Genomic DNA, 27,683 nt, shown 5'->3' with positions numbered 1-27,683 from the left:
TAGGTTAATAAACGAACCTAGCCGAGTTCCATCGAACTTTGCTGAAGAACGACTCTAACTCAACTTGAGTGGGTCAACATGTGCCTCTCGGATTGCTACTTCTTGGTTCTTGCCATCCTGCCCCATTTGTTGGCTGAACTTTGCCACTTTAAGGAGATTAGCGTACTTGATCAAACAGACGAGAGTATTAAACTTTGGCAATTTGTGAAAGAAAAGGGCCGATTGACAAATATAACCGATTTTTTTAAAAAAGTGAACGAAAATAACAAGTTTGAAATAAATGGTCAAATTTGGCCGATCAAATACGCAAATCACAACAGAGTAATTCAACATATGCATTTCATATTGGAGTAACTTGTAATACGCACTCTAAGTTAAGGTATTACAAATTTTCTAACACAAAATACGCAATTGGGATGGGAGTATATATACCTTATATACATTTACAAAATGTGTATTGTTATGAATATACATAGTTAGTTGAAAAAAGCACTAGATGGCGATGGCATGACTATCCCACGCACGTGAGCACTGACCATGTCCCCCATATTTTTTAATCTATTTGGTGCCTTTGTTTTTTGTAAGCAGCGGCAGGTGGGCGGTTAGCCGACGAATTACAATTCTAAATAATACGCATTTGCCGGTTAAGTATTAGATCGACCATATATGGCCACTTTCTTGAAAGTGGTTATTGTTGTAAAAAAATATTTAAAAACAACTAATTTTTGACATTTTTTCAAAGAGCAAAGTTTAAACAATTGGTAATTTCTTATGGTAGTGTAAAATTAAAAAAGCTCACTTTAGATTTCCTTGCGTAATAAAATTAGTGTTAGAAATTTGGTATTTCTCGCATGCAAAAATACACAAATAAGCATCAAAATTATACAACTATGCTAGTCATTAAAGGTTGTAATTTGGACTAAAATAAAATCAAGAATTAAATAATTAAACAAGAAATTAAACTAATAAAAGAATATAGATTTTAATAATTTGGGATGAGTTGCGTAAACACTGCCTTAAAAAATATTTCCCCATCTCGTGCAAAGTTTGGATGACAATTTTCTAACGATAAAATATTTTAAATCACATATTTTTTAAATAAAATACACATAAATTGGGGGCTTGTAAAGAGAGTTATGCACCTGTATAATCCACGTATACTTATGACAGAGAGAGAAGAGTATCAAGAAGCAATAGAGGTGTGATGAATATAAATAAGTATGTGAATATTAGCCATGTATCTACCGAAAATATACAGGGCCCAACATACATATAAGAACAAAAACAAAATAGTAACGTACATCATTAATATGGGTTATAAAAAATTTAAATTGAATTAAAGCCCAGGACATGAAACTGAAACATCAATATAAAAAGCTATAAAACGGTTTCAAATTTCAATAGTATTCTTATTCTCTTCTCATAGTTTTTTTTGCAAATTGAATTCCCGTGTAAGGAGTCAACCTCCCACAATAGTATAACAGCTCAACCACTGCACTATGAATAAAAATACAAGTGTCAACAAATAAATAGAACTAATCAGACCAGATTTACGACACCAAGAGTTCAACCACTGCACTAACCCTTGGTACTAAACTGGGTGTGTGCAGTATTCATCTTACTTCAATAGTGTTCTTATTCTTCCAATTCAAGGTCATTACGATTTCGACAGATGAATAACACTAGTACGATTCATGTTGCAGAATGCATTACAATATCGAATGAATGAATGAATAAAATTGCAAGTGTTAACAAATTAATAGAACTAATCAGACCAGGTTTACGACACCACTGTTAGAACCGTGATCATAGCTGCATTCTGACGAGGAAGAAGTGCAGATTGTGATCATTTCATTCAAATCCGAGACGCTGTCCTGCAAATTCAGCAGCAAATTTGAAGTGCTAAAACTCATCGAAGGCCTCGTTCTTGGTACAACTGGGACTTGTGATTCACCTACCAATATTTGAACCACACCTCTCATTGTTGGTCTAGCCATTGGATCAGGGTGAGAACAGGCTAATCCAACCAACAAAACCTTCCTCATTTCACTCTGTTCAAACTCTCCACAAAGCCTCGGATCAGCTGCAGCTAGTAACGTACTTTCTCGATGCAATCCCCAAACCCATGCGACTAAGTTGCTGCTGGTTCCGCCTTTACCAACTCCAGTGACTTCTTTCTCAATAGGCCTCCTCCCGGTAGCAACCTCAAGCACCACAGCCCCGAAACTGAACACATCAGTCTTCTCACTTGCTCTTCCTGTTAACAAGTACTCAGGAGCCAAGTACCCCATTGTTCCTGCAGCCACAGTAGCGTCCGGTGACTTATCATGCTCCGTTTGCCTTGCTAAACCAAAATCGCCTAATTTAGCATTAAACGCTTCATCCAACATTATGTTACTAGTCTTCACATCCCTATGAATCACCTGATTTTCACATTCCTGATGTAAATATGCCAGCGCAGACGCAACCCCTAGCAGTATCTTTCGCCTGTGCGCCCATTGCAATGTAGCTTTCGATTCATACAATGCCTTATCAAGACTCCCATTAGCCATATAATCATAAACTAACAAAATCTCACCTTTCTCATGACACCAACCTTGAAGCCTAACAAGATTCCTATGCCTAAGTGTTCCAAACATCGACAATTCAGAAAAGAACTCCTCATTCCCTTGACCGCTATGATTACACCTCTTCACAGCCACAACATCTCCAGACTCCGCAAACACTCCCTTGTAAACATTCCCAAAAGCACCATGCCCTATAATTCGCGTAGAATCAAAGCTCCTAGTCGCCAACTTAAGCTCCTTACAGCTAAACGCCTTCGGCATTTTAACATAATACGATGCCAAGGACTCCGATTTCTTCACACGCTTGAATTTTTTCGAAAACCCCCAAATCAAAACAACAGCAAACAAGGCCAACACAAATGCCCCAGCAGTAAAAACCCCAACTAAAGCCCCAGCACTCTCCTTACACAATCTATTTCGACATTTCTTGCTACTCCTGTCCGAATCATGAGCCACATTTCTATTATTAGCCTCACTAGGCGCCAATGCCGGTTGAATTGAGTTGGCCGTTATGTTCATCAAACTAGCCATTGGAGGTGGCGGCGGAGACGCCGAGACCAAACCCGACCCGTTCTTCAAATTCGGGTCAAAAAATGAACTAAAACTCCACCATCCAATGCTGTGAACTTCAGTACTTCCCTGAGTTGACCCGGTGAAACCAACAAACATAAAATCATTCACATACTCATCAAGATCAACACTAATTGATAAAATGGGTTGCTTCGGCTTGACATTCGAGTACGAAACCGATACGTTGAGTAGCTGAGTCGACGCGGAGTACTCGATCCACGAGTTAACCAGGTCACCACTTTTAAGATCAACTTCAATTGAATCTAAATCACCAACTTGAGCTGAAATTATCGAGTTTAGATCCAAACCCACATGGTTTCCATTAATATCTTTAAATTCTACGTCCATTAATGTATCGAATTCGATGGCAATCACTGGTTTTGGACTTCCGACTCCGGAAAATATTCCGATATAACCTCCGGCGTCTCCGACGGAGTCATCATCCGGCGAAATGACAAAAGCTAGACCACCACCAATAGAATCTGGGTTCAGATTAGACACTGAAAATGTGAAATAAGTAGTGAAGCTCGCCGGAATTTGAGATTCTTGAGACCGGAATTTAATGGGTTTCGAATAAAGAAATTTTCCGGCGCCGGAATTAGGAACTCCGAGGTCGCGAGTGAGCCTCACGCTCCCGTTGGTCCAATGAGCATCACCCAGAAGCTTTAAGCTAGTAAGAGTTACTGTTCCAAAGTCAAACTCAGTGGCTTTTTCAGTTGCAACATTGCCGGAAAAACAGAGGAATAGAACTAAATGAAGTGAAAAATAGGGGATAATGTAGCCGGAAAATGACGTCAGGTGCATATTATAATTAGAGAAAGATAGATTGTGAGTGTAAAGAATGTGTTGTTTCTGTCAATAGATTGCATACAGTGAATAATGTACTTGTATATATTATCTCAACATGACCGTTAAATTCATATTGGAAGTAAAAATTAGTAAAAATGAATATAAATAAAAGGATTCTATTCCCGACAATCGATGAATATAATTATTTATTTTTTAATTTTTTTTGTATATAAATTTAACACGTAATTTTGACGTGGATATAGTTGATTATTATTTTATTCACGCTTAATTTTTGATTCCAGGATGATTTATGTAAATCACGCAAATATTTTAGAATAATTTTCTATCAAACGTGTTTTGATTTGGAGGCAAAAATATACAAAAAAATACACACGAATACACAGTAGAAATTAATATATTTATTACAAATTGTATCAAGAATTATTCTAAATTAGCTTTGTGTGAGGACATCTGGAAGTGGGGCCCATGAAGAGTTTGGTCTTCCTATTGGAGGAATAAATGTTGGGGGGTACTGTCTGATTTGGAGTTACTTTAACTGTTGTCTGGTGATGCACACTGAATCTTGTTACTGATATCAATGTCACTGAGTCATAAACTTGTTGTGATTAGTAACTTAAACTAATCCTGATTAAATTAATAGTGGGTAAATCTAGGCAGCATCAGAACAGATTATAATGTACCAACACTACATTACAGTGTGAATGCTGCAAGTCTGATCTAGTTCAATGAACAGTGACTGGTACATGACAGTGTGAAGATGTTGATTTTTTTAAGTGGCAGTCGGATTATAATGTACCAACACTGCATAGCTACGTGGATCGCGGACATTATTCGTGGTTCGGAAAAATTATTCTTTTTGTATCTGATCACGAATAGCAAATATTGTCTGCAGTCGAGACTTGAAATTTTATGTTGGTGCTAATGCATAGGTCCATTTTTACCTAGAAAATAAAAGTCTATTTCAAATCTCAATCACAAATAATCCGCGGTCCGTGAATTTGGACAAAAAAGTAATTTCTCCGGATTACGGACAGACAATATCATTGAATTATTGATTCAATGACTAGAAATCTGTTTGTTGTATAATGACTCCGCGTCAAACGTTGTCAGGACCATCTCCATTTTTTAAATTGCTATGCATTATAAAACTTTAGGTAAAGGTCAATTACCAGAGATTTGAAAATGTATAGAATGCAGTGATGCAACTTGCTAAATTATTACAACAAAAAATGTTGAGAGAAATTTTCCTGATGTAATCTCACACAATATAGGTGAAAGTCAAGATTAGCAGATTGTCTGGACTGGACGACGAAATGTGGGGGGCCCACACATTGCTGTAATATTGGGTGGACATGGTTAACCTAACCACAAGCCACGAGCCACAAGCTACAATTTCTTCAGGTCGGCGAAGATGCGATGCGTCTGCATAATTGCAGATTACAGCTCACAGCGCACGTGCATACCGGCTTTGAGTGCATTTCACTGCACGTGATCATCTCCTTCACTTTCTTGTTTTTCACTTCACTCATTCTCCGCAATGTTTAATGAAAAACTATGGCTAATAACATTGTTTTTGTTTTGCCTTCCTGTGTACTTGACTGGACTCTTTCAAACGGGGCTGAAATGATAATGTAATAATAAATAGGGTCCCGACCAACTATGGTTGTAACCATCTATTCGCCAGACACCCACATTGTAGTAAAATTTGGCTTGCAGAATAATTGTTAACAGGGAGATGATGAGACCAATAAGCCAGATTACCTTGTGGTTTTACAAAACAATTTGTCATCTGCAGATGAGAACTACACAGCATTGACATGCATATCTTGCAAATTGTTAGGACATGTATATACTATATAGCATTGACATGCATACTGTAACCAAGCAAACAAGATGGGTCAATGTAATTCATTACCATTTAAAAGAGCTGGAAATAAAAGTTAATAGACCTGTCAATGTCATGACAATATGTTCTTCTTTGCTCATATTAACAACATCAAATTATTCAATACCAGTAGAACTTGATCATGATATGCTTCAAATCGTTTATACCAATTTGGTAATATACGGTGAAGTTCTTCAAACGTTGGGACGATCAGCTTGGTTTGAATTTGGTTCAATTCAACATCATAGTTTGAGTCCAGACCATCAAGATTCAAGAAAACCACCCAATATCTCAATCAGATCAGACCATCAACAAAAACACCCAATACCTCAATCAGTTCATCCGCAAGCTAACATTCGATCATGTACATTGTAATTGAAGATGAGCTAATCGCAACAACTACGTACTTGATTAGATAAAAGCGGCTTCCCAAGTTGATTATGCGCAGTCCTATAAGATAACCTGAGCAACAACATATGCAGTCATGGTGGTGTGCATTCAACTTAAAAGAATCTGGCCCCTCTGTTCGGTACACTTACTCGTGCTCTTGATAGCATGTTAAAAGAACAGAATGAAGAGAAACTTAGATAGTCCGTTGGATTCATTGCATTATGTAAATATTGTTACTTCGGGATACACCACAGGTTGGGTTTGAGAGCCGTGTGATTCACAAACACTTATAAGAAACAACCTGAGAAATGTGTACTTATGCATTCTCTGAAACTTGCCAGACTAAGTCATTCATTTACCTTACCAGGAGGATGAGAAACACAAAAGTGGATGATGTATTTAAGGATGCAGAATCTGGAGCTTACATGTAGAAGGCCATCGCGAGAAAGCCTTCTCCATGTAAGCTCCAAGACGGGATTATGATTATATATCATAATCATATATCGAAAAAAATATGATTATGTATAATTTGCTGATTCAACAAGACGGGATTGATTATTCTTGATCAACACTAACTTCCCTGCCTTTAAAATTGTTTTAGAATTTCAGCTCTGAATCCGTTTACATACCCTGTCTTTCAAGAAACTAAAAACTTTCTTCTTCAATCTACCAACCAAAGAAGGCAAACCAAGATAGTTACTGTTGGCAACATTATTAAACACTCCAAATAGATGATAAATCTCTTGTTGCTTACTCTCTTTGACATTCAAACAAAAAAAGATCCCCGATATATATAGTGTTTGTGTTCTATCTTTTAAGCCGAGGATCTCTTAAAACAACATTTTACTCTTATAGAGTCCAAGTAAAGTCTACGTACATCTTACCTTTTATATTGAACGTGTTTGGTTTGATTATTTGTTGGTTTCGATCAATTTGATAAACAGAGGCTGTTTGAACAGGACTAGAGGGAGGTACGTCAAAATCTCAATACATCTGTGAACTTATAACGTCTTATTACAGATGAAAATCACTAAAAATTCTAATGCTCATCAATTAAATGAAGAATTATTTGATATGCATTACTAGCTATAATTGCTACCAAATGGTCCATATGAAATTCTTTCTTTATGATTATAAACAAACTTGATAGTAGGTTAAGAAGTTGACTTGGCAAGGGCCAATCTTATACATATCTTCATGATCCATCAAGCCAGCACTTAGCCTATGGAAATTTTGCAAAAATACAAGTAATCCAAATACGCAAATTGAAGCACTTGGAAAGAAAATTCAGTGACACATTGCTACATTTATGTTTTTTTATTGAGCAATGTGTCGCAAGCTTCATCAGTTAACTTTTGTTTACAAAACGACAGTCTTTCCTGACCTCACCTTCTTCCCCTGTAAGTGGATTATTTTCGGATAAGACAAGGAGAGCCCGAGAAAACTGGTCATGGAAGTAAGTATTATCAGCAGCCATCATCTGAACATAGGGGGATGTGGTAGGATCAGAAAGAAGCTCCTGGTCAATTGACAGTAGTCCTTTGTGGCTAAGCAGGTTCTTGTAGTACATGTTGTCAAGCACCATGGGTGTTTCACGATCATTTCTCGCGTATTCCACTAGCAATGGGTCGGGCTGTGGGTTTGGGCATCGTCCCTTAAGGTATTCAGCATATTCAGGATTTAAGCTAGGATCTACACTTGGGTACAATCTGTGCACAACATTTAGGCAATGAACTCGTCCTACTGAATGAGCACCTGAAAGGTAAAAGGACAAACTCATATGATTTGTACCGGTAATTTTGGTCTTCAAGCTTAGCTTGAAATCATGAACATGAGATCATAACATTGTGACAGAAAAATTGTTTCATATCAGAATGATATATCTTGCTAAATATGTAACGCCTTGTGATTATACGACAGTAAGTACTTAACATGGTATCAAAATCCTCGTACCCTGCAGTCTTGAATTTCACTAGTTGGTCTGTTTTGTTTTGTTATAGTTACATATACAAGACCACAGTGCTTAATTACCTAGAAGAGCAACAGTTCCTTGAGCGTCGACGCCAACAGATTGAAAGGTCGAAAGCACAGAAGACATGGAGTCATTGTGGTCAGGAATGAAACTATCAACTTCTGTCAAGTAACTCCCTTTGCTATCTTTCCTCCCTGTTTTCATTTCTATATGCGGTCCTCCCAACTATATATGCAAAAACACGAAAAGGATAAGCATACAGAAGGGTCAAATTAAGATTCACTAGCACACATAGGCACATACCATGACAGCTCCATCTCGGGCTGAAAGAGCAACAATATCAGCACAAGAAACAGTGGCAGGGCATGCACTCTCCAGAGCTGTTTTGATGGTGTTGACATACTTAAAATTTCTCATACCGAAACTCCTTGATGATTTCTTCTCTGATTCAATGCCATTTACGCTCTCCAACAATAATGAGGCGTCGCATGACTACACAATAAACCACTGTTAGTGCTACTGCTACCTAATTATATAATCTTCCAAAATACATAGTACAAAACATTTGATCCGCTGACTGAAACTGTATAGTTGCGTTTAAAAAGACACATTGTTGGGACGTGACTCCAGTGAGAACAATTTATACGTGAGAACAGTGAGAACAATTGTTCTGCACTTTTTTAAAAATGTGCATAACAAACGCAGAACAATATTGTTCTCACTGTTCTCACGCTAAAAACTGTGTTCTCCATGAAACGTGACCCTTTCATATTACGTGCAAATTAGATTTATATATTTACCTTGACGATGCAATCATGAAAAAGATTTCTAATCCAGGAAACCGCGGTGTTCCCATGTTTGTAATACAGAGTGTGAACTTGTTCTTTGATGATATCTTCAGCTTGTGGGCAGCTCTCTGAATAGTAGTTAAGTTGGAGCTCACATTTTCCTGCATAACAACACACCATGCATCAATCAATACAAATTCAAGAATTGCAAAAGATAAACTATGGTATGAATAGTTGAAGAAAGGTACCAGAGTAGAACTGCAAAAGTAAAGGCAATAACAGAAAGACAAGGGTTGATATGGAGCTACTCTTTTTGGCCATTGATTTATGGCTTTGTTTCTTGTGAAGCTCACTTGTAACTAAGTACTTGTAGAAAGTATGAAGCATTATCAAGTCTTTATATAGGACACAAGTAGGAGCACTTGCACCATTTCATAGTGCAGATGCAAGTGTAAATTGTATCTTATTAGTGTTATTTTTAATATCCACTGAGCTCCTTTCTTTGACCTTGTTATTGTTTTGTATTGGTTATTGACATATCCTCCATTCTTTAAGCTTCAATTTGTTTTCTAGTTCATCAAGTTTGGTACTGCTCAAGGAGTGGTAATTGATGATGATCCAATATTGATGCTCCCTCCCTGAATTTCATCCTTGTTTTTAAATATTTACTATTCTCTCATTTTCAAAGTGCATCTAAAATTATACATCTAAAGTTATACTCCATACTTTTCATTTTATCTGTTTTATTTTATCTGTCGCTTGACTTTTCTGCACACATGTCAAAAGATACATTGACCGCATAGTAAAAATTATTATTTTTAAAATTTTCTTTTTGTAAATAAAAGTTTAAGTTATATATTTTTATTCAGGAAAAAAAAAAGTTTAAAAATTATTATTTTAACTATACGGTCAAAGTACCTAAAAATGAGTGCAAAAAAGTCAAGCGGATTATTAAAATGAAACAGAGGGAGTAATTACAATTATGCTGTTAATAATTTATGATATATGGCAGAGCAGATAAATTATTATGTAGCGGGCGCCAGATACATAACAATCAATTATTGAAAAATTATATATTCGCTAATTTTTTCTCGAATAACTAGAACTATGAAATTAAAAAATTAAATAAGAATTACTGCTTCCTTACATTCACATCAATTTTCGGGATTAACCTTATTTCTGAAAAAAATCGCCAACAGATATAATTGCAGCAATCATTATCTGCTAAACCATGTACTAAAGAAGCTGAAACAGTAATAAATTAGCTGAAGCAGTATTAAAGAAGCTGTGATTGCTCAAAATTTTAGGAAGATGTAAATTAATTACGCAGTCAACTCTGATTTGAAAAATCGTTCCAATTAGGTCCAGTGTTTTAAAAGTTTGGGATTAATTGGCAATTAATCGTTATTCGGTAGAAAATTAACCAGATTTAACGAAAATCGGGTCATAATCATTTTTTACAAAAATCGAGAAAAATTGAATTAAATGATCAAAAATCGGGCTAATCAGTCAAAAAATGGATTTATTGATAAAATTTGAAAAAATATTTAAAAAAATAAAAATATATAAGTTTATAAAAAAATAATAATAAAATAATAATCTCATATACATATTTATTATTTTAAATAATTAATAGTAAATTTTCTTAATTTTTCATCTCAAATTGAATTAAATCTTCACACAAGTAGTAATAGTCTTCGACTATTACTACTTGTATTACAAATAAGTATTTATTCTCAATAATTTTCGGGTGAGTCAGAGTCGAACTCAGGACCTGGGACAATAAAGAATAAGCTCCTTATTAGTGGAGATATCCAATCATGCTCATTAGGAAATATTTTTAATCATATTATGATGATTACGAAAGTTTTGCTGCTTTCCTAACACTTATTGAAGGCCCCCCTATAAAATTATAATATGAAACGTTAGGTCGTCGGCTTTTATCAAAATTATTTAAGAAAATTGGCTATATCGAAAAAGAAAAACGTATATACATTAGAAGGTCCGACGGAAATCTATAATGTGGTGATTAATCTGAAGATTTATTTGCGTTATAAAACCATTCTCTTGTTCCCTTGGCAGTTTGGCAAATTAAGAAAACGGCGACATATTATCATTTTTGAGTTGTAAATGAAAAGTTAAAAATGCTAACTTTCATATTCATTCTTCATTTTCTTCGATGACAGCCTGCTTTATTTTTTTTTCTAATTTCCTATTTTCAAATTTGTACAAGCTTAAAAATCATGTTATGTACGAAATAATTTTTATATTATATGATTTTTTTAAATTTAATTTAATAAAAAATTTAAACTACGAAATTTGTTCATTTAAATTTTTAAATGATGGTTCGTTATTTTTTAATTTTAATTTTATTTGAACTAGTTCTAATCGTATAATCTTTTTAATTCGGGTGAATAGTAAATATGACAACTTGGATTAAGTCCGAGTGTTTTACGAAAATCAGGTCTGATATGGGCCTAAAATTAGCCTAGAACTATAATTAATGTTGAATTAATTAGACCTGATATGATCCAATAACGAAACCCAATTAACGAGGACCGAAACCCTGATTATTTATTAAATTCGTAATTAATAAATAGGGAAAATTAACAGCTCATTAAATGAGTCCAATCAGTGATATAAATTTATAAAAGATAGTCTTGAAGGCACCTACACCCACAAGGAGTCTGATTCCTTCATTCTAGGACTTTAAAGTCTATCCAAAGTCTGAGACTTGTTCAATAAGTCTCCTAACCCTAGTCCAATTCAAGGATTCTCAACGTCTATATAAGGGGACTCACCCCTCCTATCAGAACTACGTTTTTTGGCTTGATTCTCTAACTCACAGAGATACGTAGGCATCTCGTAAAGGCAGAGTTAATCTACGAAATACGAGAGCAGCCATTAAAGACCTTGAGCTCCTGAACCTTTGTAATAAATACAATAATTAATATACCCTAGTTTTCAATTTATAACATTTGGCACCGTTTGTGGGAAGACATAACAACAACCATGGCGAGAACACGGAGTGGAAACAGCGCCCCCGGAGGAACACCAGCTGGAACGACCCAAACGATTTCGGTAACGGTGGAGATACCTCCGCATTCGACCTATGCCGCCACCAAGGAGGAGCCCAGGTAAGGGCAACGGCACCTCAGCCACAAGGGACGATTCCCCCGACTCCTCAAGGGATGAATTCCCTACTTCAGCAGCTACATACACCTGTGAATTCTCGACCCATTGGGCATGAGTATTCAATTGTTGTGACCACTAACCCCCCTTATGGGATGTCCCTTTACCCCGAGGTTGGAGGAAGTGGACATGTTAATCGGAGTGAAGCACAAGGGCAGACACCCCAATATATACGTGGTTTGGATCCTATCCCATAAGATCAAGAATTCTCTGGCCCTTACACTGAGAAAGACTCTGAATCTTCGGATGATGATGTGGCCCAAGAAGGAGATGTGCTGGTAAAGAGCCGATATCTGATGGTAACCAGTGCCCTAGGAGCACCCGAGGGACGTATCCCCAAGAAGTGTAGGAGAGAATCAGGGCTCACGAGGCTGAGATTCAAAGGTTGAAGCGCGATTTGGAGGCGCACCAGACCTCCCGACCCCCACTACCTCCAAGGGGGAGAAATCCTCCTCCAATCATAGACCTGGATGGTCCACTACAGAGAAGGACTGTTGTCCCAAGGGTTGATCCAAGCAATCTTCTTCCCCTTGGAGATCCTGATGATCCTACTCCACCATTTACTGAAGAAATAATGAACGCTCATATCTCAAGGAAGTTCAAGATGCCCACCATCAAAGCTTATGATGGAACTGGAGATCCCGCTAATCATGTCAGGACATTCTCTAATGCACTGTTGTTGCAACCCGTGAACGACGCTATTAAGTGTCGGGCCTTTCCACAAATCATGTCGGGAATGGTTCAAAGATGGTATAGCCGTTTGCCCCTGAATTCTATTGGGTCCTTCAGAGAACTAAGTCAGGCTTTTATTAAGCAATTCATCAGTGGGAGAGTGCATGAGAAAAGTTCAGCATCCCTCATGAGCATTGTGCAGGGAGCGAAGGAGTTTTTTGAGAGACTATCTGAATCGCTTCACCAAGGAAGCTTTAAAAGTCCCAGACTTTGATGACAAGTTAGCTATGATAGCACTGCAACAAGGGACTAGGGACGAGTTCTTCAAGATGTCATTGGCCAAGCGCCCCCCCTGAAAGTATGTTACAGCTCCAAGATAAGGCCTGGAAATACATCAAAGTGGAGGAAAGCATGAGGAAGACAGTAGTGAATAGCGAGCCTGCTGGTGGCAAGAAGCGAAAGACTGATCTGGAATATATTGTTAAGGAAAAGTATCCTAGAACTGAGCAAAACACTGATTCGACCCCGAAGTAGGGAGGACTTGGGCAAAAGTTTAATGAATATGCTAAGTTGAATGCTCCTAGGAGCCAGATCTTGATGGAAATTGAGAAAGATAGATATATTTGTTGGCCTAAACCCCTGAAGGCTGATCTTATCAAGCTAGATAAGAGCAAATATTGTAGATTTTACAATGATGCTGGTCATGACGCCGATGAGTGTAGAAAATTGAAAGATGAAATAGAGTTACTCATTCAAAAAGGAAGGTTGAGCAAGTACATTGGAGATGGAGGAGATAGGAATAACAATGGGAGAAAGAATTTTGATGATCGTAGTAGGGACCAAGACGATCAGGGGCGAAATCCCCAGCCTAGGGGACTGGTGATAAATGCAATCTTCGGAGGAACACGACCCCGAGGGCCTGTGATAAATACTATCTTTGGAGGGCCAACTGTTGTTGGTTCATCCAAAAACTCAAGGAAATCATATGCTAGAGAAGTTATGCATATTGTTGGGGAAGCCCCGAAGAGGGCTAGGACATGAGTGACAATGACATTTGATGATTCTGACTTGGAGGGTGTGAAATTTCCTCACGATGACCCGCTGATCATAACACCGATAATAGGGAACAACCCGGTGAAGAGGGTCCTTGTAAATAATGGTGCCTCAGTGGACATCTTGCTCCATGATACCTTTTTAAGGATGGGTTACAATGATTCTCAATTAACCCCGACCGATATGCCGATATATGGGTTCGCAGGAGTGGAATGCCCCGTGGAAGGGATAATTAAGTTGCCAACGACCATAGGTAAGGAACCAAGACAAGAAACACAAATGTTGGACTTTGTGGTGGTAAAGGCTAGTTCAACTTACAATGCGATCATGGGAAGAACGGGAATACACGCCTTCAAGGCAGTCCCTTCTTCCTACCACTCAGTGATGAAGTTTCCAACCCGGAATGGGATTGGAGAAAATAGAGGGGATCAAAAGATGGCAAAGAGTTATTATGTGGCCGCTCTCAGGGCTGATGGAGTTGGGGGGCAGGTTCTGCCTATTGAAGATCTGGATATCCGTGAGAATGATGAGAAAAGAGGGAAGCCAGCAGAAGACTTGGTTCCGATTCCTTTGGCTCCCGAGGATCCTGAAAAAGTGACTTTCATTGGAGCAACACTAGAGGAGCCCCTTAGAGGGAAGTTGGTGAAATTTTTACAAGAAGCATGGTCAGCAGCTGATATGCCAGGCATAGACCCGGAACTGATCACTCACAAGCTGAATGTGGACCCAAATTGAAAGACTATGAAGCAAAAGAAAAGAAGCTTTGCTCCAGAGAGGCAAGAAGCTATTAAACAAGAAGTAGAGAAGCACTTAGAGGCTGGTTTGATTGAGGAGATACAGTTTCCGGAATGGTTAGTGAACCCTGTGATGGTAAAGAAGGCTAATGGAAAATGGAGGATGTGTGTGAATTTCATCGATCTGAATGACGCATGCCCCAAGGACTGTTTCCCATTGCCAAGGATAGATACATTGATAGATGCTACTGCTGGTCATGAGATGTTGAGCTTCATCGATGGATTCAGTGGATACAATCAGATCAAGATGCACAAGGATGACATCCCAAAGGTATCATTCATTACTGACTTTGGTGTTTTTTGTTATCTTGTTATGGCGTTTGGTCTCAAGAATGCAGGAGCCACCTATCAAAGGTTGGTAAATAAGATTTTCAAGGATCTTATTGGCAAGACCATGGAAGTTTATGTCGATGACATGTTAGTCAAGAGTCTAGTGAAGACTGACCACATAACCCATTTGAGGGAAGCTTTTGAGGTCCTGAGATATCACAAAATGATGTTAAATCCTACAAAGTGTGCTTTCAGAGTGGGGTCTGGAAAGTTTTTTGGACTGATGGTCTCCAAGAGAGTAATCGAGGTCAATCCTGATAAAATAAAGGCAATTTTGGACATGGAACCTCCAAAGACTATCAACGAAGTTCAAAAGCTCACTGGAAGGGTTGCTGCGTTGGGGCGGTTCATCTCCAAATCTGGGGACAAGTGCTTGTCATTCTTCAAATCCTTGAAGAAGATGAAAGATTTTATATGGACTAAGGAAAGCGAGGAAGCACTCGAAGAATTAAAGAAATATATGGCTCAGACCTTGTTGTTGGCCAAGCCAGCTCTGAATGAAACTTTGTACTTGTACTTGACCATTTCAGAAAATGCCTTGAGCGCTGTATTGGTTAAGGAGGAATTTAAAGTCTAGAAACCCATATACTATGTTAGCAAGATTCTGCATGGAGCTGAGTTGAATTATTCAACTATTGAGAAGTTTGCTTTAGCCTTGGTGATGGCCTCAAGGAAGTTGCACCCATATTTTCAGGCTCATAAAATTGAAGTGCTAACAAATCAGCCCTTGAGGAATATTATTCATAGTCCCAAAGATAGCGGAAGGCTGATTAAGTGGGCAATTGAGTTAGGAGAATTTGACATCAAGTACAAGCCACGGATGGGAATAAAGGCCTAGGCATTAGTTAACTTCGTGGTAGAATGTACTATACCCAACCAAGAAGTCGAGGGGCAGAAAGATACTATACCTCAAGACACAGAAAGTGATAAAGGAGACAAAGAAAACAGTGTTAAAGAGAAGGATTATTGGGTTCTCTATTTTGATGGAGCATCAAAAACAAATTCAAGCGGAGCATGACTAGTTTTACAAAGACCAGATGGGTTCCTGATCGAATATTCTATGAAACTAGATTTCCCAACTACAAACAATGAAGCAGAATATGAAGCTCTGATAGCTGGCCTCGGCCTGGCAGGGACATTAAGAGTCAAGAACTTAAAAGTCTTTGGAGACTCGAAGTTGGTCATATCCCAGGTCAAGGGAGAGTTTGAGGCAAGGGATGATACAATGGCTAAATATGTCCGCCTAGTAAGGGTTGTGATGACTCAGTTCGATGAATACCATGTTGAGCACGTCCCAAGGGATGAAAATGCTAAGGCGGAAGCTTTGTCTAAGTTTGCTTCATCGGAGATAGAGAAGAGTTCAGGAAGTATGTACTTCCGTATTTTAAGGACAAGGAGCATTGATGTTAAACTTGTAGCTCCCATAGGGCTGGAGACATCGTGGATAGATCCCATTAAGGCCTATATCCAAAATGGTTGGCTTCCAAATGATGTGAATGATGCACGAAAATTGGTTGTTCGAGCATTGAGATATTATTTGATCGATGGGATTCTGTACAAAAGATCTTATGTGATTCCTTACTTAAGATGTCTCAGGCCCGATGAGGTACGCTTGGCTCTTGAAGAGGTACACGAAGCTATATGTGGGAAACATCTGGGGGCAGAGCACTGGCTCATAAGATAACCCGTTTAGGCTTTTATTGGCCAGAGATGATGGTTGATGCCAAAGAATATGTGAAGAAGTGTGATCATTGTCAGAAACATGCACCGGTTGTTCGAAACCCCCCCGAGATGTTAACTTCCATCAACTCTCCCATCCCCTTTGCCATGTGGGGAATGAATATACTTGGGTCTTTCCCCATAGCCACGACACAAAGGAAGTTCCTGATTGTGGCTATTGATTATTTTACTAAATGTATTAAAGCCAAGCCTTTGGACAAGATCACAACTAAGCAAGTTGCACAATTCCTGTGGGAAAATATCATGTGCCGATATGGAATTCCCCGTATCCTAGTTACCGATAATGGAACACAATTCAATAATGAGGAATTCAAGAAGTATTGCGAGGAGAATGAGATTGAGTTGCGGTTTACTTCCGTAGCTCACCCGCAAGCCAATGGGCAAGCGGAAGTAACAAATCGTATAATCTTGGATGGACTGAAAAAGAGGATCGAGAAATCAAGAAATAACTGGGTGGATGAAATACTCCCAATATTATGGGCTTATAAAACTACTTGTAGAGTCACAACTGGAGCAACTCCCTTCATGTTAGCATATGGGGCAGAAGTGGTTGTTCTTGTGAAAATATCACATTCGTCTCCCAGGATCCAAGCTTTTAATGCTGAGGAAAATGAGGAGGGGCAAAGATTAGCCCTGGATCTAATTGATGAAGTACGGGATGAGGCACATGCCAAGATAGTGGAATATCATAACAAAGCTTCTTTCTACTACAACTTAGGGGTGAAAGAAAGGTTCTTCAAACAAGGAGACTTGGTTCTGAGGAAGGTGGAAACTTCTGGTGTAGGGCAGAAGGGAAAACTCGCCCCAAATTGGAAAGGGCCATACAAGGTCAAAAGTGTTCAAGGACGAGGATCCTACAAGCTAGTGACTATGGATGGTTTTGAAGTCCCGAGAACCTGGCACGCACAGAACCTGAAAATTTACTATGTATAAAATGGTTGAGCATGATTCTCACTTGTCAAAGTAACAAGTAGGTTGAAAAGCGCCTGAAAGCTTTGCTTGCTTAGGATTTTTATAAATTCGATAGAAGTTATGTTTTAGTTTTATCAAGGTTGAACCCATCTCGTGTAAGGAGTTGAAAATACCAAGTTATACTGAAAAATGTTCACTTTAATCTAGTTTGTTGAATTGTTAGATTCTGAAAGACAAACCAAGTTATAAACTTGAGTTCAGGAACTTGAAAGGTTAAACTATGATAATACTTGAGAATTGATTACTAGACAAGACAAGTAAAAACATGCAAAGTCTATTACAAAGTCTGAAAACATCTGAAGAAAAGTAAAATACATAAGGAAATAAAGTTAGGCCTTAGATGGCTCAGATTCCTCGGAGCCACTATCTGAAGTCTCCGCAGATGTCTCCTGAGTTAGCCCCTCGGAAGTTTCTTTAGAAGTCTCCGCGGAGGTCTCCTCGGAACTACCCTCAGACGCCTCAGATGCCTTTGGGGATGCTGGTTTTGGAGTCTCTTCCACTCTGGCCTTCTTCACACTAGGCTCGGCCTCTTCCTCAGAAGAAGATTCCTCTTCTCCGGAGCTGGACTCAGGCTATTTCCTTTTCTGACTTTGGCTCACGACCGGGGCCTTTGATGAAGAAGCTCCGTGACCAGGAGAAGGAACTGATCGTTCCTCTTCCCGGATAAGCTCCACGACCCTATCAGTTACTCCCCCAAACCTTGGGATCTTGAGAGGGTAGGGGAAGGATTCTACTTCAATCGTTTCCGGGTACTCAGCCTAAATGGCCTTAACCGCGGCATCCCATCCCTCTTTGTAACTCACGAGGTGAGTAAGCGCGTCGTGCTCCACCATCAGGTCTTGGAAATCCTGAGTGTCCATCTAGGCGTCAAAGGCTTTATCTTTTTGATTTTTGAGAATCACAATCTCAGCCCGAGCCGCTTCCAAGTCGGAGGTTGAGGAGGTTAGTTGGGCATTTAGGTTTTCAATTTCTTGGTTGGCCTCTTCTAATTTCTTGGTCGTATCCTCTAAGCCAACCTTCCAAGCCTTAGCTTGGTGAAGCGCCCCTTGAAAATGGACGTTCGCCTACAAGAGATAAAGAAAAAGTGAGAAATAAGGAAAATCACGATAAAAGGTAATAGAAAAAAAATACTGTCGCTAGAGCCTGAGCACCAAAAAGCTCGTTAGCCTCCAAGTATTGTTGGGGGACAAAGTCTTGGTAGTCTACCGGGGAAATAGACTGAATTGACCATTCTTTGGCGTGTTTAGTATGGCCAACGATCGTGTCTTTTTCCCGAATTCCCCAGGCAGGTTGAAAGAATGCCCCTGGCTTCTGTTTGGTACGTAGGGGTTGGATGGGGCCTTCTTCGTCCCCGTCTCTTGTTTGAAGTAGAAACTCAGGGAAGCGATCCCCAAGGCGCGGGTCCTTGAAGACCTTTCCAGCGCGCTTCATCCTGGTCATTTCCAAGTCCTTAGGCTTGGTAGCCTCTTCAATCTTCTCAGCCACTGCACAAATTAAAGGAAAAGGGATTGGAAAGATAATAAAAAGCAAGGGCAACAGAAAATAACTAAAGTGAAGGAAACATACCTTGCTTAGAAATAGGAGAAAGACCACGTTCAACAAGAACCGTCTCTCTAATGAGGTCCCAGGAATGTGATGCCCTATTGTCCTGGGTAAGGAGGTTGAAGGCCTTAATCTCCTCCTCAGTCAAAATGATATCATTTGGGCTACCATCGACAACTTACCCAAAAGACGTGCGGAAAAGCGTCCCCCAGTCGCCGCCTTCCCAATGAACGTAAAGAAACTCTTTTTTCCACCCCAAGTTGTTGTCAGGGATGGACTTCCCATTCACTATGTGAGGAATGGTGGGGCGTTGATTCAGAGAAACCCACCCTGGGTTCTTATCAGGGCTATTATTGAATTGAAAAATCTTTCTAAACACGGCGACCGAAGGAGGGACGTCGTGCTTCGCGCATTGTGATAATTAGCAAAGGATCAACCTCCAAGAGTTTGGAGGGAGTTGGCAAGGGTTGATGCCCACATCTGCGAGTAAAACTGGAATGAAAGGATGGAAATGAAGTCTAATACCTGCCCTCAAGGTGTCCCTAAAGGAACATAAGGCATCCTTCTTCTAGTGGCAAGCCCTGTCGGCCGGACCTGCGGGAACCAACTTGTACAGCTCCTTGATCTTGAAGAAAGATCTCATCTTGTCTAGCTCCTTTGGATCCCGAAAAATATTGACATGATCAAACACATCCAGATGTGCGTCGGACGGGTACTCGTCCCCTCGGGTATTGATCATACCAATCAAGGAAGTGTACCTTGACCGGATGGGGTACTCGTTCAACTTTTTGGCCACGTTCATCTTGGCCAAACGGGTCAATCTCTTATCTGCCATCTGAAGAGAGCAGAATAGAAGACAATTTTTAAGACACAAACTTTATACATAAAGTGTGCATAAAAATGAAATGAAGTAGGAGGGTATTTACCTGAAATAATGTTGGGAAAAGGGCGAACTAGGTTGCTAAGAACGAAGCTTCGAGGGACTAAAAACTCCGACCTACAGTTATCCTTACGCCTCCAAGATTTTTTGAGAGAAAAAGAGAGGAAGAGAATTAAGAAATGAGAAGTGAGGAGTGAACAACTCCACTCACTCCTTTATATAGGAAAGGAGGTGAAGTTGAAAAGGAAAAAAGGCCCAATAAGTTGAAAGCCCAAAGAAAAAGCCCATATTTCGGAACTTTCCAGAATTTACTTGAAAATTCTTAAGGATTTTTAAAAATAATTAAAGAAAAATAAAATCCAAAAAGGACTTGGAAAAAGGAGGCCCAAATCAAGGCCCAAATCCAAAGAGGATTTGGAAAATTGAAGGCCCAAATCAAGGCCCAAATCCAAAGAGGATTTGAAAATATTGAAGACCCAAGTCAAGGCCCAAATCCAAAGTGGATTTGGAAATATAAGAAGCCCAATAAAATCAACTCGTCCAAATAGACCAGGATCTAGGTCGAGGTTGAGGTCGTGAATCCTATTCAAAATCTTTCGAACAGGGGCCAGAAAAACACCCACCTAATAGACCAGGATTGAGGTCAAATGACCAATATTTCAACCAAGATCTAGGTCGTCAAAACGACTAGGATCTAAGTCGAGGTTTATGTCATAAATTCTGGTCGAATTTATTCGAACAGGAACCAAAAAATGACCAGAATTTCGATCAAGATCCAGGTCGTCAAAATGACTAGGATCTAGGTCGAAATCCTGGTCGTGGATCCTAGTCGTATGCATTCGACCAGGCATCAAGTGTTGGCCATAATTTTGACTAGGATCCATGTCAAAATTTCGACTAGGATCCTGGGCGAAAAAGGGCTGAAAATTTAAGAAAAATTCCTGATAGTTGGAAAAAATTACGGGAAATTGCTAAAAAATCCCAAAAAATAGTGGAAAATAAGCGAAAAATCCCTGAAAATTAGGGAAAATTAGAAAATAATTTTCAAAAATTATTTTTGATAAAATACTCTTGATATATTATAGAAATAATACCTGTGAGTATCAGAATATTCTGGAAAATTAGGAAAAAATCCCAGAAATTAAGGGAAAATTCCTGAAAAATACCAAAAAATTCCTAAAAAGAAGGAATAAGGTAAGGAAAATAATAGGGAAGTTCTAAAACAACCCTGAAGCCATGTGCAAGGCAAATCATTATAAATGTGTAGGTCGCTCCACACTTTACGCAAAAACGATACCCTATAAGGGAACAAATGAACTTAACTTCTGCGAAATCTTTTACGATTTCCCAGAAGTTGGGGGGCAAATGATATGGGCCTAAAATTAGCCTAGGAATATAATTAATGTTGAATTAATTAGACCTGATATGGTCCAATAACGAATCCCAATTAACGAGGCCCGAAGCCCTGATTATTTATTAAACTCATAATTAATAAACAGGAAAAATTAACAGCTCATTAAATGAGTCCAATCAGTGATATAAATCTTTAAAATATAGCCTTGAAGGCACCTACACCCACAAGGAGTCTGATTCATTTGTTCAACAAGTCTTCTAACCCTAGTCCAATTCAAGGATTCCCAATGTCTATATAAGGGGACTCACCCCTCCTATCAGAACTACGTTTTTTGGCTTGATTCTCTAACTCACAGAGATACGTAGGCATCTCGTAAAGGCAGAGTTAAGTTACGAAACACGAGAGCAGCCATTAAAGGCCTTGAGCTCCCGAACCTTAGTAATAAATATAACAATTAATATACCCTAGTTTTTAAATCCATAACAAGGTCAAATCCCGATTACAAAATAAACCGAAACTTATTGGCGCAAATGCATCTAAGTTGGGTAAAAAACAACCCACCACAAGCACCCAAAAGTATACTAATATTTTTTTAATTTTGTATGTTTATTTTTATATTGACGTATTAAAAATATTATATTAAGATATTTAAAGTAAATTTTAAATTTTATTTTGGTCTTGATGAATAGTGTATATTATATAATTTTATTTTGGGGCCATTGTTCTTTTTTTTTAAATTCATATATCAAAAATTATTAATTTATGTAATTTGTAATTTACATTTTAATTTTCTTACAAAAAAATTATAACTTATAAGTTTTTATTTACCAAACACATTATTAACTAATAATTGACTTATAGGTAAAATTATCCAAACACCCAAATAACTTATAAGTTACGATATTTATATCCCTTATATGACACTTTTCAACTTTAAGTCATAAGTTACATTTTTTAAGAAACCTGTTAGGGCGAAAACACGCGCTAAATTACACGGAAGTATACGCGTTCACAAGTAGTATAAGATATAAATCAGATTCGTTCCCACATAGACTCTTTTTAGTTAACTTAAGATTATGCACCTATGCAACAATGGTATGGCTATCGTTCAATGCTAAGACAAATAACAATTTGGGTTTTGATTAAACTAAGAGATTATACTAAATAGCATTAACTAAGAGAATTAAGGTTGAATTACTTATATGAGACAAACATGGGATTATAACTTCATTACTACTTCATTCAAAGTCATTATTTTTATCCTTAGCATGCAATGGTGATGACAACTAATCAGATAACACGAAACTAGTAAACGCCAACTTTCGTTGCACGAATACCCTACTACCAGACATCCACAAAAGATATAGAAGCTGAATAGACACCAATTATGTTGAGACCCTATATGTCTATAGTATTTGACAACATAAAGGTTTAATGAACAAGTTATCTATTGTGATTACATAGGGAAAGTAAGATGGTTAAAATTACCTACGAATCATGCATAATAAATACATGAACCTATGCTAGCATGGCAAGTTCTAAACCTCTATATTCACTTTCGCTTCAATAGAGATTAACACGATCTTATATGTTAGCTACGCACATAAGACGAATAAGCACAACCAATACTAGGATATCAATCAATCACCACACACCAAGATATTGAAACAAATTAACTATAGAAATCCATAAGTAAATCCGTTGGAACCCCACGATAACGATTAGTTCATAATCGAACTCATCGTCACCATGGGTTCTAATGAAAGCATGATAATAAATAATATAAGAGTACTAGGGTTCAAAGACAAATTGAAAACGAGCATCCAAGTATCAACTATATGAAGAAAACAAAAGTCTTCTTCTCTGTAGCCTTCTCGTGCTCTCTTGGTCTTCTTATGGCTCTCCCATCTCCTTGTTGTTAAAAACGTCTTTTTATTGGTATATATAGGCGTCAGGATGACCAGGACTCTCAAAATTTTCAATTTCGACTAAAATCAGGATTCTGGGATAGAAACCGGGCATGGGCGTGTTGTTTTCGGCCGCGGCCGCGCTGGTATAGTGTTTTCAGCGGCGCGGGCGCGCTGGTTCTGGCGCGGCCGCGCTGACATTCTGGAAAAATTCGGGTCGTATCTTGAGTTCTGCTCATCAGAATTAGGCGATTCAACTGCCTACACGAAGTTAACGAGATTCTCTACAATTTGAGAATGGCCTAGGCTTACAATTCTGATCTCTTTTCAGCATATTTCTTTAAAAATCTTCTTTCTTCATTTAACTGATACCTGAAATGCAATAACACAAAAACACATAAAAAAATACCAACAACTTGAGTCCAAAACACCAACTTAAGCTTGTAATGAAGCATTCCAGGTAGATATAAAATCCACTTATCACACCCTCAAACTTGAATCGATGTTTGTCCTCAAGCATAAACAGACTCAAAACTATAAAACAAACCTAATGCATGAATGCAGCTATGTGAATGCAACTAAATGATAATGCAATCAATCCCCTCAGAATAACCAAAACCAACCAACAAGAGAATGCCTTTAAGAATGCAATGACTCAAAACTGAGTTCGAATAAATCTCACAAATCAACTCATAAACCAGAACGTGCGTGTGTGAATGCTTAACAGAAATACTCTCGATACTAGATCAATAATCATAACTTATCTATCATCAAAACAATCACAAATTTATAACTAGAATAGACGTTAAACGCATAATGACTTACAACACCTCCTTTCTACTATAGTTATACAAGGATTCATGCTATTATTGAACACATAACAAAGATGCTTATTTGACCGTGCAATGAATGAGGTCCCAAAAGACTTATGCAATAATACCCATGTAGCGAGCGTTAGGTTAGCGGATCCCAGACTATAAAAGCCTTAGGTCACTAGGCACAAAGTCCCCTAGAACTTAATAACTCGAGTATTAAAGTGCTCACTCTTAATCAATTATGCATAACACATATATTTTTTTTCTTTTTTTTCCTTTTTTTTTAATTTCTGAATGAGTGCGTTTCGCTCCATCTCATTCAACCCTGGACTACTCATAAAATTATGAGCCGGCTACTAGCCAATTAACGCCTAGCCACAACTAGCATCGAAATCCAAGTTTTTCTCCAGTTTAAAAATCAGTGTTTTACTTCATTATGGGAATACCAAAAATTCTAGATATAAAGAAGTGATTAAATCTCAACAACTAAACAAATATGATCTAGCTCAAAAGCAATCCTATAAGACTTGTGATTTTTTTTCTGACATGCAAATCAATTCATTAGACTTAAACAACCCTCTATTCGGTATCACCACACTCAAATCAACATCAACTAATCAGATAGAAATAGCTCAACCTAAGAGATCATGTTATATGCATGCAAATGCAACTACATGGACTCACATAATAACACAAACAAAAATGTAAACAAATATGTCCTAAATGAACAATCATGCAAAAATATGAATGAATTACAACTAAACATGCAATATGAATCTATATGAACTATATGGACACACACAAACTAATCCTTACATTATCACCCCCAAACTTAAAATTTTCAATGTCCTCATTGAAGGTAATAATAAGAATTTCAGGCATACCTAGTTGTCAGGAAGATCACCCTCCTCGGGTGAAGGATCAGGTGGCCAATCAACCTCGACACAAGTGTCTCGGAAAATAGTACCGAGAGCGTGCGTCAAATCTTCAGCAAAATATTGGTGGATGTCATGCATGGCCTCCATAAGCCTAGTCAATCTTCTATATTGTGCATCACCAAGACCAAACCTATCAACTGTCTGTGGTGCACGTGAGGGACCATCTATAATCATGGGAGGAACCGGCCGGTCACCCTTGAGATTTTCATAGATATATTCCAACCCTTTGTCAGGGGGTGCACCTAAAAATGCATAACTCAAGTGATCTGGCAGTGGGTTGAGTTCAAGTGTGAGAGCTTCTTCAATAGACGACTCAATACGCTCTTGAGAAATTTTCAGCTCTGCTAACCTAAGAGAATCGAGTGGAATATCCAACTTCCACTTCCACGGAGGTGCATTCAAAACCTGCAGATGCTCTGCTCCCCCTTCATCTTCAATAACTGATTCCCTTAATAAGGATCTCTCTAAGGTATCTGACTTTGGCAATGGCTCAAGTTCCGAATTTACTACAGAATCGACCATCTCTACATTAAAGCATTCCTCTTTAGCCGTGGATAACTTTATTGCCTTGAATACATTAAAAGTGACCTTCTGATCATGAACCTTCATCGTAAGCTCTCCTTTTTGCACATCGATCATAGTTCTGCCTGTAGCCAAGAAAGGTCTTCCCAAGATGATGGGAATTGTCTTATCTTCCTCGAAATCAAGAATTACAAAGTCAGCAGGGAAGATGAGCTTATCCACTTTAACTAAAATATCCTCCACTACTCCTCGCGGATAAGTGATGGAACGGTCAGCTAGTTGCAATGACATGTATGTAGGCTTTGGATCAGGTAAACCCAACTTCTTGAAGATAGACAAAGACATCAGATTGATGCTAGCTCCCAAATCACATAAACACTTGTCGAACGACAAATTGCCAATAGTGCAAGGAATAGTGAAACTTCCAGGATCTTTAAGCTTCAGAGGCGATTTCTGTTACAGCACAACACTGCATTCCTCAGTAAGAGCAACGGTCTCTAAGTCATTGAGCTTCACTTTCCGAGAGAGAATACCTTTCATAAACTTCGCATAGCTAGGCATCTGTTTAAGAGCTTCAGCGAAAGGTATGTTGATATGAAGTTTCTTGAACACCTCCAGAAACTTCGCAAACTGCTTATCCAACTTTTGCTTCTGTAGCCTCTTAGGAAAAAGAGGTGGAGGATAGATCTGTTTCTCCCCTGTATTACCCTCAGGAGGAGTGTGTTCCACAGTTTTCTTCCTTGGTTCCACTTCTGCTTCCTTATGCACATCTTCTTCAGCCACAACTGCATTTTCTGAAAGTTGAGATTTCTCAGGCTCTTCGTTTTGCTGAATTTGTGGGCTTGCGACCTTTCCCGACCTCAAGGTGATGGCGTTCACCTGTTCTTCAACTTCCCTCTTGCCTGAATTGGCTTCTGTATCATTAGAAAACGTTCCTGGTGGTCGATTCAATAAGGCATTAGCAATTTGCCTTATTTGGTTCTCCAGAGTCTTGATAGAAACAGCCTGGCTTTGGCATATAAGAGCCTGGTTTTTGCACATAAGCCGCAAATCCTCCAATTCAGATTTTTCATTCGAAGATAGACCTGCATCATGAGTTTGTTGTTGAAGTTGAAGTTGTTGTCTTGGTGCGAATTGTTACTGAAAACCAGGAGAATTAAATTGATTGTTTCCAAACTGCTAGAATGGCTGTTGCATCGCATTCTGATTGTTGCTCCAACTGACGTTAGGATAATTCCAATTGTCAGGATGATAAGTGGCAGGAACTGGCTGCTGCGATCTCTAAACGTTGCTCACAAACTGAGCTTATTCACTAGATATAGAGCATTGCTCCGTCGCATGCGGACCTGAACACAACTCACAAACACTAGTTATCTGCTTAACACCATAGTTAGCCAGAGAATCGATCTTCATAGACAACGCCTTTAGTTGAGCAGTGATAGCCGTAGCTGTATCCATTTCCAGAACTCCTGCTACCTTACCTTGTGGCAATCTCTGGGTTGGATACTGATATTCATTAGTAGCCATCAGTTTAATTAGCTCATAAGCTTCCTCATAGCTCTTTGCCCATAATGCTCCACCTGATGATGCATCAAGCATGGGTCTAGATTGTGCTCCCAAACCATTATAAAAATAATTGATGATCGTCCAATCAGGCATGCCATGATGAGGACACTTCCTAAGCATCTCCTTGTAGCGCTCCCAAGCTTCACATAGAGATTCTCCCGATTGATGCGCAAATTGAGTGAGAGCATTCCTGAGTGCAGTTGTCTTCTCCATAGGGAAGAATTTAGTAAGAAACTTCTGAGCAAGATTCTCCCAAGTAGTGATAGAACCAGCTGGTAGAGAGTGTAACCAGCTCTTATCCTAGTCACTTAGAGAATGAGAACAGTCTCAGTTTCACCGCATCCTCAGACACACCATTGAACCTGAAGGTGTCGCAGATCTCTATGAAATCCCTAATGTGCGTATTGGGATCTTCCGCTGGAGA

At 38.6% G+C, this 27,683-nt stretch overlaps 2 protein-coding genes and 1 non-coding gene across 3 annotated transcripts; 1 reads left to right on the top strand and 2 right to left on the bottom strand.

Moving 5' to 3' along the window:
• Positions 1 to 1,500: 1,500 nt before the first annotated feature.
• Positions 1,501 to 3,996, bottom strand: LOC141713584 (L-type lectin-domain containing receptor kinase VIII.1-like). Its single transcript, XM_074517063.1, has one exon. It carries the CDS (start codon positions 3,939 to 3,941, stop codon positions 1,770 to 1,772), a length of 2,172 nt encoding a protein of 723 aa, XP_074373164.1. The 5' UTR covers positions 3,942 to 3,996; the 3' UTR covers positions 1,501 to 1,769.
• Positions 3,997 to 7,332: 3,336 nt separating this feature from the next.
• On the bottom strand, positions 7,333 to 9,387 carry LOC141713583 (peroxidase 21). Its single transcript, XM_074517062.1, has 5 exons — positions 9,231 to 9,387; positions 8,995 to 9,143; positions 8,498 to 8,686; positions 8,254 to 8,419; positions 7,333 to 7,977 (listed from the first exon to the last, which is right to left on the bottom strand). The coding sequence occupies exons 1-5, from the start codon at positions 9,367 to 9,369 to the stop codon at positions 7,571 to 7,573; spliced, it is 1,050 nt and encodes a 349-aa protein (XP_074373163.1). The 5' UTR covers positions 9,370 to 9,387; the 3' UTR covers positions 7,333 to 7,570.
• Positions 9,388 to 27,350: 17,963 nt separating this feature from the next.
• LOC141715747 (small nucleolar RNA R71) lies at positions 27,351 to 27,457 on the top strand. Its single transcript, XR_012572498.1, has one exon. It is a non-coding gene; the product is annotated as a small nucleolar RNA R71 (small nucleolar RNA).
• Positions 27,458 to 27,683: the final 226 nt, after the last annotated feature.

Source organism: Apium graveolens, chromosome 3 (genome assembly GCF_009905375.1).
Source record: "Apium graveolens cultivar Ventura chromosome 3, ASM990537v1, whole genome shotgun sequence".
In the NCBI taxonomy this organism is placed as follows: domain Eukaryota; kingdom Viridiplantae; phylum Streptophyta; class Magnoliopsida; order Apiales; family Apiaceae; genus Apium; species Apium graveolens.
Note: the sequence above shows the minus strand (reverse complement) of the source record. Positions and strands in the feature narration are given on the sequence as shown.